Source organism: Gouania willdenowi, chromosome 9 (genome assembly GCF_900634775.1).
Source record: "Gouania willdenowi chromosome 9, fGouWil2.1, whole genome shotgun sequence".
In the NCBI taxonomy this organism is placed as follows: Eukaryota; Metazoa; Chordata; class Actinopteri; order Blenniiformes; family Gobiesocidae; genus Gouania; species Gouania willdenowi.
In genome coordinates, this window is record NC_041052.1 from 33,325,085 (window position 1) to 33,344,460 (window position 19,376).

At 37.8% G+C, this 19,376-nt stretch overlaps 1 protein-coding gene across 1 annotated transcript; it reads left to right on the forward strand.

The window, feature by feature from the left end:
* The first annotated feature begins 1,311 nt into the window (after positions 1-1,311).
* On the forward strand, positions 1,312-18,172 carry vcp (valosin containing protein). The gene is made up of 17 exons (XM_028457078.1): positions 1,312-1,483; positions 3,931-4,042; positions 4,131-4,303; positions 4,377-4,519; positions 4,631-4,761; positions 4,836-4,967; positions 6,466-6,568; positions 11,476-11,609; positions 11,774-11,909; positions 13,186-13,298; positions 13,496-13,660; positions 13,736-13,858; positions 13,947-14,159; positions 14,230-14,538; positions 14,713-14,868; positions 16,040-16,194; positions 17,855-18,172. The coding sequence occupies exons 1-17, from the start codon at positions 1,467-1,469 to the stop codon at positions 17,958-17,960; spliced, it is 2,421 nt and encodes an 806-aa protein (XP_028312879.1). The 5' UTR covers positions 1,312-1,466; the 3' UTR covers positions 17,961-18,172.
* Positions 18,173-19,376: the final 1,204 nt, after the last annotated feature.

The following is a 19,376-nucleotide window of genomic DNA, read 5'->3' on the forward strand; positions in this document are numbered from 1 at the left end:
GATGAATGAAGACGTTCTGGTGAAAAAAACAAAGAACTGGTGTAAATACATTGTAAAATGTAACAGAGAGTTTATCTTCCTAAAGAGCAGCAGGATGTGACACAGTTACACGTTCTGTTAGATTAATAACTGAGATTTTAACATCTACCACAGCGGAAGGAACGACGTAAGTCACCATGAAAAATCATCCAATCACAAGCTCCACAAATATACACTGTTTTATAAAGTGTTAAAGAATGTAAAGTCTGTAATAAATGTGTATAATAAGTCATTAGTGAATATCAGAGAACCACATGAGTGAGCATGAGAAATTATAAGAAAATATGTAATAAAAATAAAATGTTAATGTCCAACTTAAAGACAAGCAATGTGAAATTAACAATAAATATGCAAAGTGTTTACTTGTATATAAACTGTAAGTATAATAAATAAACACATGTGCCTCATATACCCATTTATGCTTTTATTTAGGCTGTTTTATAATTTAGGAATTAGGGCTGTGCGATATATCGAGATTCAAGATGTATCGAGTTTTCTGTTTTGGCAATATAGAAAACTATAAAATGTAATATATCAATATATGTATATATTATAGCTTATCATGTATCAAAATACTAGTTTTAGAAGTCGCTGCTTTTACTTCTCAGAACAACATGTAAAGCTCAGTTAGATGGATTTCTGAGAGCACATATTGATCAGCTGTTTGTTAATAAATGTCCCTGTGTAGCATTTTGCATTAGCAAATTTAACCCAGAGTTGTCTTTCTGGTCAGACTTTATTTGATAAAATTATCAAGATTTATATCGTGTATCACCATTTTGAGAAAATATATTGAGATATGAGTTTTGGTCCATATTGCCCAGCCCTAGTAGGAATGTTCACAGCATTTTAATGTTAATAAAGGTCGACCTACCAGATTCTAATCACATAATTGTATTAGTAAGTGTTTGATAAGTGGGTATTTTAGATTTCTTGTACACTTATCTTAAAATATAAGGTATACTGGAGCTTGGTTGGGCAGGTGGGGCGGCTCATAGTGGGCGCCAGAAAATTTGCCTTATTTTCAAATCCAAAACTTGACAGGTATGTTTGTGATGTCGAAATGGGGTTACGACCCAAAAAAGGTTGGGAACCACAGCTTTAATATAAACACAGGCTTAATTGAAAGAACGTGTATATGACGACCAATGAACAAACGACCCCACCTGCTTCATTCTAATTGGCTGAAGCTTCACAATGACTGCAGTAATGTGAGACTCGAGCCCTGCGATTGGTCGTAGAAGTTGACGGACGGCACGCAGCCAATCAGGTTTCGGGAAGTGTCCAGCTCACGATATAACAGTAAGCAGGGAGACTGCTGCTCTGCGTGTGAAGTCAGCAGGAACGTTGAGGAACCAGAACCGGCTCATCCTAAACATTTAACTACGATATTTACTATTTATTAACGGGAATCCTGGTGGACCGTCATGGCTTCGGGAGGGGAGTGAGTATACGTATTATAATCATTTTTGCATAATAAACGTGTTATTGGTGAATTTGTACTTCTCTAAAGTTAGCTCTAATGCTACAATGAGTGTCAAGTTTGCTAGCAAGTAAGCTAATGGGGTCAGTTACTTCAGCCTCCGCACTCCCTTTGATTAGCTGATGTTTGAACCATATTCACTGACACAGTGAATTGGTACTGTGGCTTGTCCGTCCGTGGTGTCGTTGACCGGTTAAATGTACCAAGGTGACCAGCTGTGCGGCAGCAGAAAGCGCAGTCATCGCTGTCGTGTGCATGCTAACGTTAGCCTAGCAGCCAATTCAAGGCCAGAGCCGTCGCATTGAAATAATGGCCTTCCACCGGCAGATAGCATGTCTGCTGTCTGTCAGATCGGAAATAAAACTGTGAACAATTCAATCAGGCGGTACATACGCCAGTTATGGACAGAACTTACATTTATCACCAAAGTCACCGTGATTAAGACATTTATTTTGACTGCCAGCTTGACAGTTTTAACAGGCTAGCAAGCTAATGTGGTTGACTAGTCATCCAAAAATTTTCATTTCATCTTGTCTATTCGTTATACGGGTGTGAACTAACTTGCTCGTTTAAATTACACCACAACTCTTGCTTATTGTGTATGGTAAGAGCTAATTCCGTCTACACATCATAGGCGGTTTAAACCCCCTCAGCTCTGTCTAAAGTTTGCTCTCCGTTCCTTTTGCTGTGTCATCCGGGCTGAAAGGTTAGCTTGAAGCTACCGTTAGCATGTTTTCACTGTGAAACAGAAACTGCTCTTATCTCCTCAGATTTTTCCAGGCGCTTTAGGTACTTTCCCCCATATTGCTTGCATTTTGCACTTTTAATAGGTGACGTTTTCTAGTAGGGCCCGTTTTTAATAACCATCCTTTGTAGCAGGTGAATGACGTCATTTAAAGCCACAATTGTCAAATGTTACCTTGAAAATTTGCTTCTCGAACTTCGTTGAAACTGTAGTTTGAACTCTGAAGAAGCAGTGTTAATTTTTAGCAGAGTTGGGACAAAATGCTTTTCAATTTTAATCACGGTAATTTGGTGCTGATTTGATTTATATTGCGATTCTGAATTATTAAGTATTACTATTAATAACAAAGCAATGCACATTGAAGTCGGAATGTTACGCTGCCATTTATTTTAACGGCACTTAAAAGTGCACTACACTACATGCAGTGTTAACCTATGACCATATATGAAGATGTAAGATTTTTTTTTTTTTTTTGTTCTTAGAATTCTTAGAAAAAAAGAAAAAAAAACTATCCTAGAGAGTACCGGTAGTATGGATTTTCAGTTGAATAAAGTTTGTCACATATTAATCAATTATCCCCCCCCACCACCACCACCACCTCTAATGTATAGCCAAATTAATCTGTCAGGAGATCCAGTGGGGATATTACTTAATTAAATATTAAATTTCAATAAAACAAAATGTTCTTTGCCTGAGACATATAGGCAATGGAACTGTATTACACCATTAACAGCACCATGGATTGTTGTATCACAAACCTTGTGTTCACAACCTCGAGTGTTGACACTAAAAAAAGTGAAATGTTAATTCTTGCTTTGGGCTGTTGATGTATATTTTTTTTTTAGTTTTTTCCTGAATTCAGTGGGAAGTTTTTTTTTTTTGCTTTTTATGTATTTTTTTGTTAACCAAAGTGCCAAGACTATTTAAAACAACCATGAAGTCACTGAACTGCATATTTTCTCATCTGCACAAATCCGATCCAGATACATTGGTGTACATAATCAATAATCAGATCGCTTGAAGATTCCCAGTAATAAGTTTTCAATGGATTGTCTGTACTTGTATTAAATGGCTCTGTATTGGCCAGGACAGTTTACTCCATTGGTCCTTATTTGATATAATCATTTGGTTTTAAGTAATGCTTTACAAACAGAAGTGTGCCAATATCTGGAATTAGATTAATTGCTATCCGACTTGAAGATTTGATGATTCATGTGTTCAAAATCAATTGTTTTTCATAACAAAATGACAAGAATGTCATGTTTGTTATATTTATTCTTTTTGTGATAAGATTACTGGTGGATTAGGTGATTTGACACAAATAAAAGATAACGGTGATATAAATGCTTGACTTCTTTGATTAATAGATACTGATACATATACATTGTTTAAAAGTATTAAATAGCTACAAAGTGAGGAATAAACAAACTGAATGGGGGGGAGAGATTAATCAAAAATTCTCATATCAGTAATATCTTAAAAATTGTTGGATAATCGAATCGTAGCACCCTGAATCATAATGTATTGGAGTCGTGAGGTTTTTTAGATGGCACACCTCCTATTTACGCATCAATTAATGTATGCTTGATGCTTTTCATTTATTTAGTTTTTACATTGGTTTCTGTACAAGGTGTTTGATGAAATGTTTGCCCTTTTTTTAAAGATCCAAAAATGATGATCTAGCGACTGCAATTCTGAAACAGAAGAACAGGCCCAACAGACTGATTGTTGATGAATCCATCAATGAAGACAACAGTGTGGTCTCTCTCTCTCAGGTAACGTTTTAACTTGGTTCAATATATGTTAATAATTGATTTGTGATGAAATAATGAGCTGAGTTCATGACACGTTGCATGTCTTCAGGCCAAGATGGATGAGTTGCAGCTCTTCCGTGGTGACACAGTGCTGATGAAGGGAAAGAAGAGACGGGAGACTGTTTGCATCGTGTTGTCTGATGACACCTGTTCTGACGAGAAGGTCCGCATGAACAGGGTGGTTCGTAACAATCTGCGCGTCCGTCTTGGAGATGTCATTAGGTTGGTGATGCCACTATTTCAACCCCTCGTGAAATTGGTTTAAAAAGTAATCAATTCCATTAATGTTTCTCAGCATCCAGCCATGCCCTGATGTGAAGTATGGAAAGAGGATTCATGTTCTGCCCATGGATGACACGGTGGAGGGAATCACAGGCAACCTGTTTGAGGTTTATTTGAAGCCATACTTCTTAGAGGCTTACAGGCCAATCCGCAAAGGTGATTACAACTTTTACATTTAGTACAACTATTCAGTTTTTAATCAAATGAAATGAGCAGTGTAGGTTTCTCTGTTAGGTTTATTAACAGCTAAGTTTTGTTCTTTTGAAGGTGATATTTTTCTTGTGAGAGGAGGCATGCGTGCTGTGGAGTTTAAGGTTGTCGAAACAGATCCCTCACCTTACTGCATTGTCGCTCCCGACACAGTCATTCACTGTGAGGGAGAGCCGATCAGGAGAGAGGTAGGTAGCACATTCACAATCTGAATGTCAAGTTTGGTTGAACAGTGCGTGAGTCCCTCTGTGTGACCGGACAGGACGAGGAGGAGTCCTTAAATGAGGTTGGCTATGATGACATTGGAGGAGTGAGGAAGCAGTTGGCACAGATCAAGGAGATGGTGGAGTTGCCTCTGAGACACCCTGCACTGTTCAAGGCCATCGGAGTCAAGGTGAGGAACAAACAATCACACTATCAAACACCCAAACCAGAAGGCCTTGGTTTAGATTGGAAGCGTGAGTATCTGTTCTAACTAAACAGTAGGTCTTAGCTGAAACTATTGAACATTGGGTTTAAGTAGCCTTTAATGGTAACCATATTATTGACCAAATTTTAGTCTGTAACTAGTTATCATGTTGCCTCCGAGCCTTTTTTGACATCTGGGCAATAGTTTTGCTTTCATAAATATTTAACCTTGAGCTGATTAAGGTGGAGTTTACTGCTTCTCAGGTTAGCATATGGGTTATTTGTTACTAAGTCATGATGTAAACCCTTTTTAATTTAAATTGACCACCATAGCAAATAACGTTAACTACAGCGTCTGATTTTCCAATTTAAAAATTTTCCAGTTACATTTCAGGGTTTACCCATTTCTACGTCACATCACACTTATGGTTTTCTTCCTGTTCAGATGACTTTTAAACTTCCATAAATCGTATCAAATATGCTTCAGATGATTTACAAGTGAGAAGGGTTATGATGATATCATGAAGGATTATGTTGTGAGAGTTTAAGATGTCAGTTAGCTGCACTGCTAGACACTCATGTCCAGTTTTAACAGGAAAACCTCCATGGAAATGTGTGCTATGGTCTGTGAAACCTTTAATTATGGACAGCTGGCAAATCACCATCAAGTTTGGCTCGAAACCCTGTGAGCTGCATAACTATAGATGATTCTGCAGTGTATTAACCATATCACGCAGCAAACAGGATTATAGGGGAAATGTTACATGTTCTTCTGTCAAATGTTCTAGACATTAGTTTAAAAAAATTGTCATCTGTTTTTCAGTGAAACATAACATGTAAATGCGTGCTAGGCATTTCCGTGTCTTGTTGAGGCCCTATCTTAAAGTGGTTTGGATTGCTTTTTCGATTTCAGATGGCTTAATTGTTTTCATGTTTCAGAAGATGAATTCTTTTTTTTTTTTTTTCTCTCTCTCTCTCTTCTATTCTGTTTTCCCTGATCATGGTAAACCAGAAACCCTAGTATTACTTTCTTAAATAATACACATTTGACTGATCTTTTAAATGGTGTAGAATTTAAGGCACACCAACCAGAGTTGGTGTCATGTGTCTACTGGTGCACCTCGTTTGTTGTGATCAACTTTCATGTGTCACGGCTGCCGTTGGTAGCTCTAGCTATTAAAACATGGAAAATATGTTTACCGCCCTTAAAGAACCTGTGATAATTTTTGTTAGTGTCTAATTATAGATTTTCTAACATCTCTTGTTGCAAAATGAAACTTAAGTGAGCAGCGTTTTGCATCAGAGCCAAATTAACCCAGTTTTAAATGGATCTCTTATCAGCCACCTGAGTTAAAAAATAAAATAAATAAAAGCCTTATGCTTTGTCAACTATCGACCTAGACAATAATAAGTTTATCTTTAGTAAAAACTGACGTTAACCATAAATGTAAGTCTGATTTTTCTAATTTTTTTTCTCCTCTAAGCCTCCACGTGGAATCCTGCTTTATGGACCCCCTGGAACTGGAAAAACCCTCATCGCCAGAGCAGTGGCCAATGAAACGGGAGCTTTCTTCTTCCTTATCAATGGTAGGACTTAATACTCACTATTTCCAATGCTCAACTGTTTGAGGCTCTGAAATGCAATTATTGCGCTAACATTTGGTAACAAAGAATATGCCAGACATGAGCAAAACACACAATTACAAAAAGTGTATAAATTGACAATAAAAATTAAAGAAATTACTTAAAAAACGGAATACAACAAAATTACTCATGATTGACTATACCACAGGAATTCACAAAATGAATCCAAAGAAATGCACAAATACAGAAAAATATTACAAATGTTAACAAAAATACAAAAAACCACTTCACACATAGAAAAAATATACACACAATGTCTTGTGACACACAAAAGGAAAATGCACAAAATTACAGAAAAATGCTGTTTTCAAAACCACAAAAAATGAATTCAGACAGGAGATAAATTGACATTTTTGCCTTTTATTAATCCACCAAAGGACATATGTAAACTGTTCAGTCAGAACTAGCTCCAAAGTAGCAGCATCCTTGCTTGTAACAAACAAAAAGGCTACTCTAAATGATGTTATGCAGTTCAATATAAATAATAAACTAAATCAGCAGCTCAAGAACATAGTGCTTTTAAAATATTCATTAACTTTCCTTCTACAGTATTTCATGTAACTTATTTAAATAAACCAAAGCTGGGCGATATCCCTGAAATATGTATCACAATATAAGTTTTTTTTTTTTTTTTTTTTTTTTTTTTATATCAGTCGATATTGATGATTGTTTGTTCTTTTTTTTTAACCTTTTTAAAATAAGGACCAGAAGAAAAAAAGGCCATATTTTAATACTTTTATTTTAAATGTGATCTTTAACATTTAAAGAGGTTAACAAAACTATGGAAATAAACTAAAAAAACCTCAATTTAAAAAATGTGATGTTCAATGTAGAAATGTTAAATAAATGGCTAGTCAAACAAAATGTGCAACGCATTTTATAAATCGGTGCAAACCTGAGGTAGAACTAACATCTCTGACATGAAACTAACAGCAGGATATGTATTAATAAAATATTATGGCGGCAATTTTGGCATTTGTCCTAATTTATAATACAATTATTTTCTAAAAAAAAAAAAAAAAAAAAAAAACTTGAAAAGGGGAAAAAAAATACAAACCACTGCTGTTGAATATTGTTTTTTTTTTTTTTTTTTTTTTTTTTTTTGTCTGATAATGAGTTGCATAAAGTTATGGTTGATCAATATCTCTTATTTCCTATAATTAAACCAGATCAGATTGTTGATTTAATCATTATTTACTGAGAGCAGTACTAACAGGATATTCCGATGTAATATAGTTGCATTACTGCCTAATAAGGCCAGCTTTGTCTGTGAACACGTGAAATATGATTAAATTAAATTTCACAAGATGTGACTTGTTAGCTTTTAGTCTTCCTTACAAGTGTTAAATCTTACGATAATTAAATCAGTGGTTCTTTGTGGTTTGATGACCGTAAGCTGTGTACTTTCTACTTGGTCTCTTCCTTTTTCTTGGTCCGGTCGTTAGCATTAGCTCTTAAGTATAAATGCACCGAATATTTGGTGGCTGAATATATTTGGCCAAATATTGCAAAAAAAGCCACATTTGGCCTTCAGTTTAGTGAGTTAAAAGCGAGGCTGAATAGTAGCGTGGGATGCAATCAAACAACGTGCAGTGATTTTTGAGTCGGAAAAGTGTGTGCGCGTTGCTGCAGGAGCGCAGCAGCTCCTTTTTTTTTTTTCCCCCACACACAAACACAGCCAGACTCTCTCCTTACCGCTCTCCATCACCGCGTAAAAGTTGGAAGCCGTCCAATTCTACAAAAGAGTTCGTTGTTAGCACTGTGACCCACAACATCCCTATTGTTTCCTTCTCAGTTCACAAGCGATGTCAGGCCTCGCTGCATAGGCTGCTGTAGCATTAGCACGGAGTACTAACAGTTGATGTGTGTAAACAATGGGTCCGTGGCTCCAAGCAGTGACTCCCAACACGATCGGCAGCAGAAAAAAGTAATGCAGTTTGTATTTACATATATGGTAATAAAGTATAATATATATTGTATATCAAACCGCAGTGTTGTTTTTAGCTGTTAGATAGTTGGAGAGGGATGAGCTCACATTCTAGGAGGCGTGTTAGGTGATGTCACCTGCCAATGTGGGCAAAATCCAACTCGCCCGTTTAAAGCTGACTTTTTACGAAATGTGGAATAACAAGGGAGGGAGGAATGCTTGTTTTGTTTTATTTGAAGGGCTGATATAAATGAAAAACTTTATGCTTTTTTTTGAAAAGCAAAGGCTACTGGAATATTTAAAAAATGTCAGAATATTCAATAAACATTTACTTTCTTAAAAAAAAAATAAAGATGAAATAACTTAACCGTATTCGGCCAAGTGTTTATATTTTATTCGGCTTCGGACTCAAGTTTTCATTTCGGTGCATCCCTACTCTTAAGCCTGCTATATGGTTCTGCATCAGGACCTACGCCGTTGAGGGAATGCATCACAATACACTTCCCTGTGACTGTACAGGGTCTGCCCCACACACAGGTATCAGAGAGAGAGTGAGAACGGACATGTGTAAACCAAGATGAGCTTATTCAAGGTGAATAAATTCTACAGTCTGGAAGCGGCGCGATGGATCGTTTAGAGTGACAGGAAGCCTAGATCACAACCCCCTCTGTGTGTGCTTGTGGCGGGGAGGAGCTGACGGCAGCAGCAGCTGTTTGGGACAGTAACTACAGAGTGATACGTGTATTCATGCAGTCTCTAAAACACCATAAAAAATCTCCAACAACAAGATAAAGTCCATACATTTGTCACTAGTCTATATTGTATAAGAAGAAGGAAAAGAAGCGATGAGTCCTCTCCCGTCACTTGGCTCCGTACACACACACACTGACAACTCGAGTTTGGTGTGAAAGCACCCAGAACCTTACATCACATTTTTTAATTAGTTACGGTTAGGCATGTAACGATTCACTCAACTCCCGATACGATTCACGATACTGGGTTCATGATATGATTCTCTCACGATTTATTTTACAAAATGGGACTGTAGAAAAATGATGACTGAAAAATATTCCTTTAGTTTTTTTTCCCCCAAAAAAGATATACTGTTCTTTTTATTTTTCATTGTCAAAAGAATCGCTTGATAAACTATTCAAAACAATGCAATTTAACTAAAAATAAATCTTGAATGAAATAAAGGAATAATACAATTGAAGAAGAAGCCTTATAATTTAAATTCTGGTTCTATAGTAAACAATGCAAAACTGCATAATAGTTTTTATTTTTAAAAGTGCAACTGAAAATGTGTTTTGTGCCTTAACAATTGGACTTAAAAAAAAGTCATTTCGCTGTATTTATGTCAGATATTTGTTTGGACCAACATAGGGCGCTGGTAACCCAGTGGTCGGTTGGCATGCAGATATCTTGCAGTGAAAAAGAGATGCTATGCTAGCAGACAGAGCTAATAGAAAATCGTGACTTTTACAGATATTCACGTAATATTACAGATATTTTGTTCGGTGCTAAAGAGGTAAGGAATCATTTATGAACATGTTTAAAGTAGAAGGCGGCCAGAAAGAAAGTATTAGCCGATTCCGCCTGCCGCCAACACTTCTGGATAGAGCCCTCTGCTGGTTAAAAAAAAGTACTGCGATTCAATTTTCACAGTATCGATGTGAATCATGATACCTATGAATCGATTTTTAACTGCCTTACGATTAATCGTTACATCCCTAGTTATGGTAAAAATAGGGAGGAGGTTTGACGATATCAAAATTTAGATACCGTCCAAGCCTTTTGCCTACAAAACAATTTATTTATTGTTGGACACAAACAGGTGCCTTATTTTTCTGTATAAACATATGCGTTAACAAAGTATAAAAGTGTATTGAGCTGTCGACGGGCGGGAAGGGGCCCCAACCCCACTGTAGAGCAGAGAGGGAGCAGCGATGGTGTAAACCTAGTCCACGGCCACAGGAAGCCGCAAGTTGGGGAGCGGAGCGACGGTGTAAAGCTTGCTTTAAACATAACGTCATGTCTGCTCCTCTGGCAGCCTCCATTGCATGTCAGTCATTGTTTCCTGTTAATAAAGCACACACACAAACGTACTGTAGGTGCTGAGACATGGCACCGTAGTGATAAGAACAGTAAACTCAAACCTTTTGTCCGTTAGCTCGGGTCATCATTTCAGGTGATGAAACTACTAATGTACACAGCTTTGGAGAGGCTCAAGCTGTTCCTTTGGCTACACCCCCCAGAATGCTTTGCGGTTCTGGGTCAGAGGTTGTTTCCTGGGTTTTTTCTTGTGGTGTTCAGTGAAATTATCGAACATTCTATTGCACATATTATCACATTATTTTCTTAATGATTATATCTCTATTGCGATACAGTATATCTATCGTTTTATCACCCAGGCCTAAAATAAACTATTGGAAATGTGTACATTCTTTATAGATTACAATGTCATGATATACTTCAGTTTTTCCCCCACTCATATTAAATACACAACAAATGTACAAAGATTGCTGCTCTTGTATTAATGCTCATATTGGTTGTTGATCAGTCCCTAAAATCTGATCCCTATTTTTGTGCCCAGCACTGTGATAAAAGTTAATCTCCGGAAAAAACTAACAGATGAAAACAAATATATTAGAATAAAGCAAATTTTATAAGTCATACTTTACACATATCAGTACCGTAGCTTCGTTAGTACGCACTGACATAAATTTCACATCCTTAATTTTTACCTCATTGTCATCCTTTGTAGAGTAAGTTAGTGTAACACATAATGACACAAATGTAATCAGCAGTCCATCACACTACATTAACTCATAATTTACTCCCGCCTACAGTTACTTTAGGGACTTTAAATGAATGCTTTTGGACTGGAATGAAATGAAGTAAGACCCTTTTTTTGCAATTTCAGGGCCAGAGATCATGAGTAAGCTGGCAGGAGAAAGTGAGAGTAACCTGAGGAAAGCCTTTGAGGAAGCTGAGAAAAATGCTCCTGCCATCATCTTCATTGACGAACTTGATGCGATTGCTCCAAAAAGAGAGAAGGTGAGTAACTGAGTGAGCCGGACAGCAAACTGTCTTTTTGTGTTAATGTAATGAAGGAATAACTTTCCAAAATGTCATTTTATCCTCTCTTTTCTTATAAGTACATGCACTGTTCTGGTCCTCTTTGCGTACTTGAGTCAAGTGTGGTTTTATGTTGTGAACAGACCCACGGAGAGGTGGAGAGGCGCATCGTTTCTCAGCTGCTGACTCTTATGGACGGCCTGAAACAAAGAGCTCATGTCATCGTCATGGCTGCCACCAACAGACCAAACAGCATTGATCCAGCTCTCAGGAGATTTGGTAAGTCATCAATTAAGACAGTGTTTGATTATGACTTCGCACAGTTTAACTCAAACTAACTGATCAATGTTTCTTCTGTCTAAGATTAAGGTAATGAGATATTTTACCATAAAATAGAGATGTTGATCGTTAACCGTTCAACAAAACTTAAACTGTTTTATGCTAAGTGTTAATATACCTAAATTATGTACTTATGTCAGTCAACACGTACCAAAAGGTGCAACAGTTTTTGAGTCGCCTTGGGCTCAGACAATCCTTTGTGAGAGAGTCTTTTCAGAAGAGGTGAGGTTTCTACCTTCATGATCCCAGCCAACAGTAGCTGAAGCAGATACTGCAGCTGGTTGACATGTAGCTTTTTTTTCTGAATAAGAATGAGTAAAATAATTTTGGTTATTCTTTATGCTTGTTTGCATGCAAATAATTAAAAAAAAAAAAATTGTCACAGTACTTTTGAATGGATCATTCAAAGTTTGTGACTGTCTGACAGTTTGTGATTGCAGGCCTCGTGCTTGCAGGATTGCAGTATTATTATCCTACTTGATAACTACAATGTGTATCTGTGTGACTTATTAATACAGTATTGTGCAATGTGAGAGCAGGGCCCGCCCTCACACACTCAATGGAAAATCCCAATCTTAACAGTAACTCTTAATGAGTGTCAGTTATCAATAATACATTATTTTTTTAAAAGAGCATTCCTACAATTAAATATCAATGCACATTCATAAAAATACAATTAAGAAAATTAAAGAATATTTTCACACAGCCATCACATTCGTTGCATAATTCCATGTAGCATGAGCATCTTTTTTGTGTTAGCTGTAGTTATTGCTGTTTAATGTTAAGTTAAACCAGGGCTGCACATTAAATTGTTTAAGAAAACTTCTATTTGAACGGCAATTAAAAATTTGTAAAACTAATGGTTCCCTCTTAAAAATTAGGATTGATTTCAAAGATATTGTAGTTCTTGGGCGACTTGTGCTAAGGAATAAATTAAGTTTTGTTTTCACTCAAATCTATTTTCCATGTTTACTCAAAGTCTGCGTTTGTTAAACTTATTTTAAAAAGCTTAATATTCAATTTCTAATATCACCTAGAAATCTTGTCAACAGTCAATTACTGCCTTTTCTTCCTTCATTAAATTCAGTACTGTAATCTTTCTCAATGCAGTTAGACCTGTTCTACGACCTCTAATCATTGACTCATTCTATTACTGTGTATATATGGGCTTGCTTTGTGTGATCTTTGTTTTTATTTAAACTCAAACATCTTTCAGGGCGCTTCGACAGAGAAGTGGACATTGGCATTCCTGATGCCACCGGCAGGTTGGAAATTCTGCAGATTCACACCAAGAACATGAAGCTGGCTGATGACGTGGACCTGGAACAGGTGTGCACATGGTTATGTAACATGATTACACGGCAGAGGTTTGCCTCTGGACACTTTCGTTTTCGGGTGAAAACTTGAAGGGGAATGCCTCTCCTCAGTCCTAATATATCAGTGTGTACATATCTCTCAATACTGTAGCTGTGTTTTTAGACATTTTGAGAAAATGGTTGAAAACGTTTATTCCTGTCTTTTTGTAGGTAGCCAATGAGACCCATGGACACGTGGGTGCAGATCTGGCTGCTCTCTGCTCTGAGGCTGCTCTGCAGGCAATCAGGAAGAAGATGGACCTGATCGACCTTGAGGATGAGACCATTGATGCTGAAGTTATGAACTCTCTGGCTGTGACCATGGATGACTTTAAGGTTGGACTAAAATAGCTTATTTTGATTATTCTTTTCCTCTAAGGCAGTACTGACATATTGACCTTTTTCTTTCAGTGGGCTCTCAGTCAGAGCAACCCATCTGCCCTCAGAGAGACAGTTGTGGAGGTTCCCAACATCACTTGGGAAGACATTGGAGGTTTGGAAGATGTCAAGAGAGAACTGCAGGAGTTGGTGCAGGTATGAGTTCATTAACACATGAAGTGTTCAATACAGAAAGCTGTAAATGTGTTGTTTAACTGCATGATTTCCTCTTGTCCACATCTAGTATCCTGTGGAGCATCCAGACAAGTTCCTTAAGTTTGGCATGACTCCTTCCAAGGGCGTCCTCTTCTATGGCCCCCCAGGCTGTGGTAAGACTCTGCTGGCCAAAGCCATCGCCAACGAGTGCCAGGCCAACTTCATTTCTATCAAAGGGCCTGAACTCCTCACCATGTGGTTTGGAGAGTCTGAGGCCAACGTCAGGGAGATCTTTGACAAGGTGAGAAGCATGTTGAGGGTGAAATGCTGTTGATGATAAGCAGGAATAACCTTCAGACATGTGTTTACAGGCTCGTCAAGCAGCTCCGTGTGTTCTCTTCTTTGATGAGCTGGACTCCATAGCTAAGGCTCGAGGTGGCAACGTGGGAGATGGGGGTGGAGCCGCAGATCGTGTCATCAACCAGATTCTGACTGAGATGGACGGCATGTCGAGCAAGAAGAACGTTTTCATCATTGGAGCGACAAACAGACCCGACATCATCGACCCTGCCATCCTAAGACCTGGACGTCTGGATCAGCTCATCTACATCCCCCTACCTGACGAGAAGAGTAGGATCAGCATCTTAAAGGCCAACCTCCGCAAAAGTCCCATCAGCAAGGTGATGTTGTGAAAAAATCTTTTTTGATTGTTTTTATAATATTAATATTCTAGACAACTGCACACACTGATGACTTTAATAATATAACCAATCAGAACCATGATGGCCTATGTTCTTTCTGTGCATTTCATTTGCATAATAAATTTTGTGTTTTTGTGTGCATGTCTCTTATAGGATGTGGACTTGGACTTCCTGGCTAAAATGACCAATGGTTTCTCTGGGGCTGATCTGACAGAGATCTGTCAGCGGGCGTGTAAACTGGCCATCAGAGAAAGCATCGAGAACGAGATTCGTAGAGAGAGGGAAAGACAGACCAACCCCTCAGCCATGGTCTGTACTTGTACTCGCCACCAGGGGGGCTTGGCTCTACTTCTGCAATGCCATGATCTACTTTGTAGTAGGGCTGGGCAATGTTTTGATTCATGATATATCGAGTTTTCTACTTTTTATCGTGAAAAACATTCTCACCGGTAAGATCATGTCATCTCACGATATAAACGATAAATTCCCATGTCGGAAATTAGCCCTCAATTTAGTTAAGAATGTCCCCAAAAAACCTTGTTCCACATGCCAAAACTGTGTGTGAGAGGTGCTCATCTCGGCTACCTGAAGCTGCCTTGCTGCGATACATCATGGAAATTTTTAGAAAATTTCATTTCAAGTGAGCAAAGAAATAAATTGCATACAATAAGACTTAAAGTGATCCACATGCACAAATATATTCCATAAAATATCAGCTCATGAACTCTTGAGTCAGCTTCTATTGTAGCCTTTCTTAATGTGTAGTGTTGATGTATACAGATTTATTTGTTTGTAAGGAACCTGTTTACACTAAGTTGTGAATTTTATTTATCGTGATATTTATTGTAATAATACCAGAAATTATCGGGATATTTTTTTTTTGTCAATATTGCCCATCCCTATTGGCGATATAGAAAATGACTCGCCTATATCGAAATATATTTTAATTTTTTACTTGTTTTAATTTATCCATTCACACAGTACATATCACGTCATACAAGTATTTAATATTATTCATAGAGTACAGTTAAACAGTGTCCTCAGTTATAATCTTTCCATATTTCTGATATATGTATCTTTATAGCTCATTCTGTATTAAAATGCTTGTTTTAGGAGTCGCTGCTTTTGCTACTTCTAAGAGCAGCATGAAAAGCACAGTTGGATGGATTGCTGAGTGCATCCTAACTCAGACCATCCTGTAAACAGAGAAAAAGTAAAAATTGGGGCTTATTGTGCAGCTGGTTGTTAATAAATGTGCCTGTGTGGCATGTTTCATCAGAAAATTTAACCCTGAATTGTCTTTCTGGTAAGACTTAATATATTGATTTATATCGCAATTTTGAGGAAAAAATTAGTTTGGTTCATATCGCCCTGCCCTACTTTGTAGGATATGTATTAATGAGCTGTATCGATGTGGTGGACTGTGGCGATCCACTAACCCACACTCGACTGATCTGGTCTGTGGTTCACTGATTCACAGGAGGTGGAGGAGGACGATCCTGTGCCTGAGATCAGGAAGGACCACTTTGAAGAAGCGATGCGATTTGCTCGCCGCTCCGTCAGTGACAACGACATCCGCAAATATGAAATGTTTGCCCAAACGCTGCAGCAGAGTCGTGGTTTTGGCAGCTTCAGGTAAGAAGCACAGTTTAGTGGGGTTTTTTCAGCTGAGTAGGAGAAGGTGATGGGAACTAATCGCTGGTAAATAAAGCCCAGTGAAACTCCGTAGAACAATAGCCAGGAATAAATATTTGCTCCCTGGTAAAGATTGTAGCTCTAAAAACCGTTGTAATATCTCCAAGTTGATCATCATAACCTGTGCGTACACTACAGGGCTGCATTTACTCCGTCTCCAAAATGTTTCTGGGTTTTAGTGTTGCCTCTTCTGGTGCAAGGCTTCACATCCCTGATGAAGCCTGTTTCATTTGCTGGTGTGTGTAACAAGTCTGTGTGAATGTCTGCATGTTTATGCTACAGTCACTAGTGCAGTGCCCGTCGGAAGTATGTATTCATGTGGGAGCTTCAGTAGAGTTGTCAGTTATTGCCAAATGAGTATGTGTTGGATGTACAAAAAAGTGTACATCCTCTGTCGTGTTATAAAGGGGTATATGTGCGGGTGCAAAGTAAAATGGCGTGTGCGATTTCCCTGATTTAATTCTATGGGACATGCGCATGATAAATTGATAGTTTGCACCAATGCTACAGTTTATGTACAATCTAATTTAAAAAAAAAAAAAAAAAAAAACACACGTTTGCACGTGTGACTGAGTGACTCCGATCAGGTTAAAATGCGTGTCTCACGCCCATTGTGTGAGACTTGAGAGCTTTGCTTGTATCAGTGTGAGTTCACCTGCTCAGACGGCCCTCCTGCCTCTTTGTTCTAACCCTCTGTCCGGTGTAACCCGCAGTGATTTCAAAATAGAGTGAAAATAAATGTTTTGAAATGTAATCACCAAATAAGGAACAGTCAAAAAGTGTTTTCTCAAAAGAGAAGTACACAGGAGCTCAAAACTTGTGAAAGAGCCTTAAACTATCTTCTTCTCAGTAGTGTCTGCTTGGCTGTGCCTACACGTCTGGTTTGTGCTCACGTAGCTACTCCAGCTTATGAGCGATTGGCTCTGGCCGCACATGACTAGCTCGCCACTGTGATTGTCTCTGGCACGCACCGGAGCAAAGCTGTGCAGTGATTGGCTCTGGGAGTACACGTGACTAGTGGCTGTGCTTGGCTCGCGGTAGAGAATTTTATGAAATTATTCATTAACTGTAGCATTACAGTACAAACAAATGAGACACCTCACAGCTTTGAATTGAGTTACAGCTATGTAGAAAGTATGAGTTCTGTCTGTCCCTGAACACCAGAGATATTTGAGGCACAGTCACACACAGACAGACAGATTATTTGCTTTTATAGATAGATTTCCTCTAAAGATATTATTAAATAAATAGTCTCAGCCTGAGTCAAGGCGGCCATCTTGGATTATGTCCTCATCACCGCGACAGGACAAACGTGCAGAACGACTGGAAGTAACTTAATGCTGAATGCAATGTTTACAAGTTTAAGGAATTATTTAATTCGGAATAACTTAGCCACCTAATTTGTATTTAAGTTTAATTCAGAATTACATTTGCATTCAGAATTAAGTATTTACAAGGTCAGTTTAAAGAGGGTTTAACTTTTATTCTGAATTAAAGGGGAAGTAAAGCTCTCATCTATTGTGGCCAATGAATGATTTCTGTCCTGAGGATGAATCGAAGCTTTTGCCCACCCGGCTAAAAGTTGTCGTTTGTTTTCCAGGTTTCCCACCAGTGGTACAGGTGGCACTGGTCCCAGTCACGGCACAGGTGGAACTGGCACTGGTCCGGTGTTCAATGAGGAAGCCGATGACGACCTTTATGGTTAAACACGTGCTGCTGCTGTTGATGCACAGTGGTCAGTTGCGGGATCACACTTGCATAAATTTCCACCAGATTCCACATTTTTAGGACTTTGTGCTTCTTTCATGTGTTCCTTTTTTTTTTTTTATGATTTCCCTCGGAGAAAGCATGTAGCCGCTTGGTTTGCCCTGGCTTTGATGTGGGTAGGGGTAAAGGTGAGTAACGGATGCAGATATGATCGTGTTTTTTTTTTTTGCACCCTGGGTGGAGTTGGGTGGGGTGGGTGGGACAATGTTTCGAGTGGCCTCAGTATACAACAACCTAAATGGCTCTAGTGATGGGATTCAGTTTAAGAAATTGTATTGCTAATTAATTTTTCTTTTTTTTTTTTCTTTCTTTTTTTTATAAACAGTAGCAGTTAATGTATTACAGATTTGTCATGGTTATGTTGTTGAAAATAAAATCTCTTGAAATGTGTTGCTGCGTTTATAAATTCTGTTTTAAAATTGCTCATCTTTACATTTCTGGTTGTTAGTCAAAATTGCTAAAAAGAACTAAATCTTTCATATCTTGGACCACAGGTTAAAATAAGTTTGTGGGGTTTTTAAGATTTAATGTAAATGGTCCTCTAATATTTATTATACTCAGAACTTTAGAGCATCTAATGCGTCCCACAAGAGAGAATTGTGTAAATTACAACTAATTCAGTTGTAGATATATCAGCCCCTCTAAATACACATATTCAATGAAAACACAATCCTCAGAGTTCTCAGTTTTCCCATGCCTTTACTACATGATGGCAGTCATTTTTGATCTGAAATGGTTGAATAGTAAATTTTTACAAAATCCTGCAGTTTTCCTCATTTGTCCCTTATTGCTTGGATATTGTCAGTTGCTTACATTCTTGTGTATAGATCAAAGTCAAAGGCTTGATAAATATTATGTATGTTTCTCTCATTGTTTAGTGTTACACTAAATTAATTATATAAGGATTAAATACAAGTGCACGCATAATAGTTTATGTATATAATTTGTGCAAACAGGGCACATTCATGTTGAAATTGCTCATTTTCCCTCTATTTGGCCCATCTATAGTAAGTTGACACCTCTGATCTAATGTTTGTGTATATATATTAGTGATTACTGATATTTTTTTCCTTCACCTAATTGCAGAGATCAATGCAGACATAAGACGAAGCTGAAAACGATAGAACATCAGTAATTATTTCTTGTGCAAAATAACAAATGCTTCAACTTACGTCATTATGTAAAACATGTTATTTACTGTATTTCTGACAATTGTTTTTAAACCAAACAATGAAGATACTGGCAGCCGATCCTACTTAAAACAGGTAATACCTACGGTAGTATTTAGAGGTAAATAAAACAGTGTTATGACAAGCATTCTGTCATAGCTATGAGGAAGAAAAACTTTTTCAAAA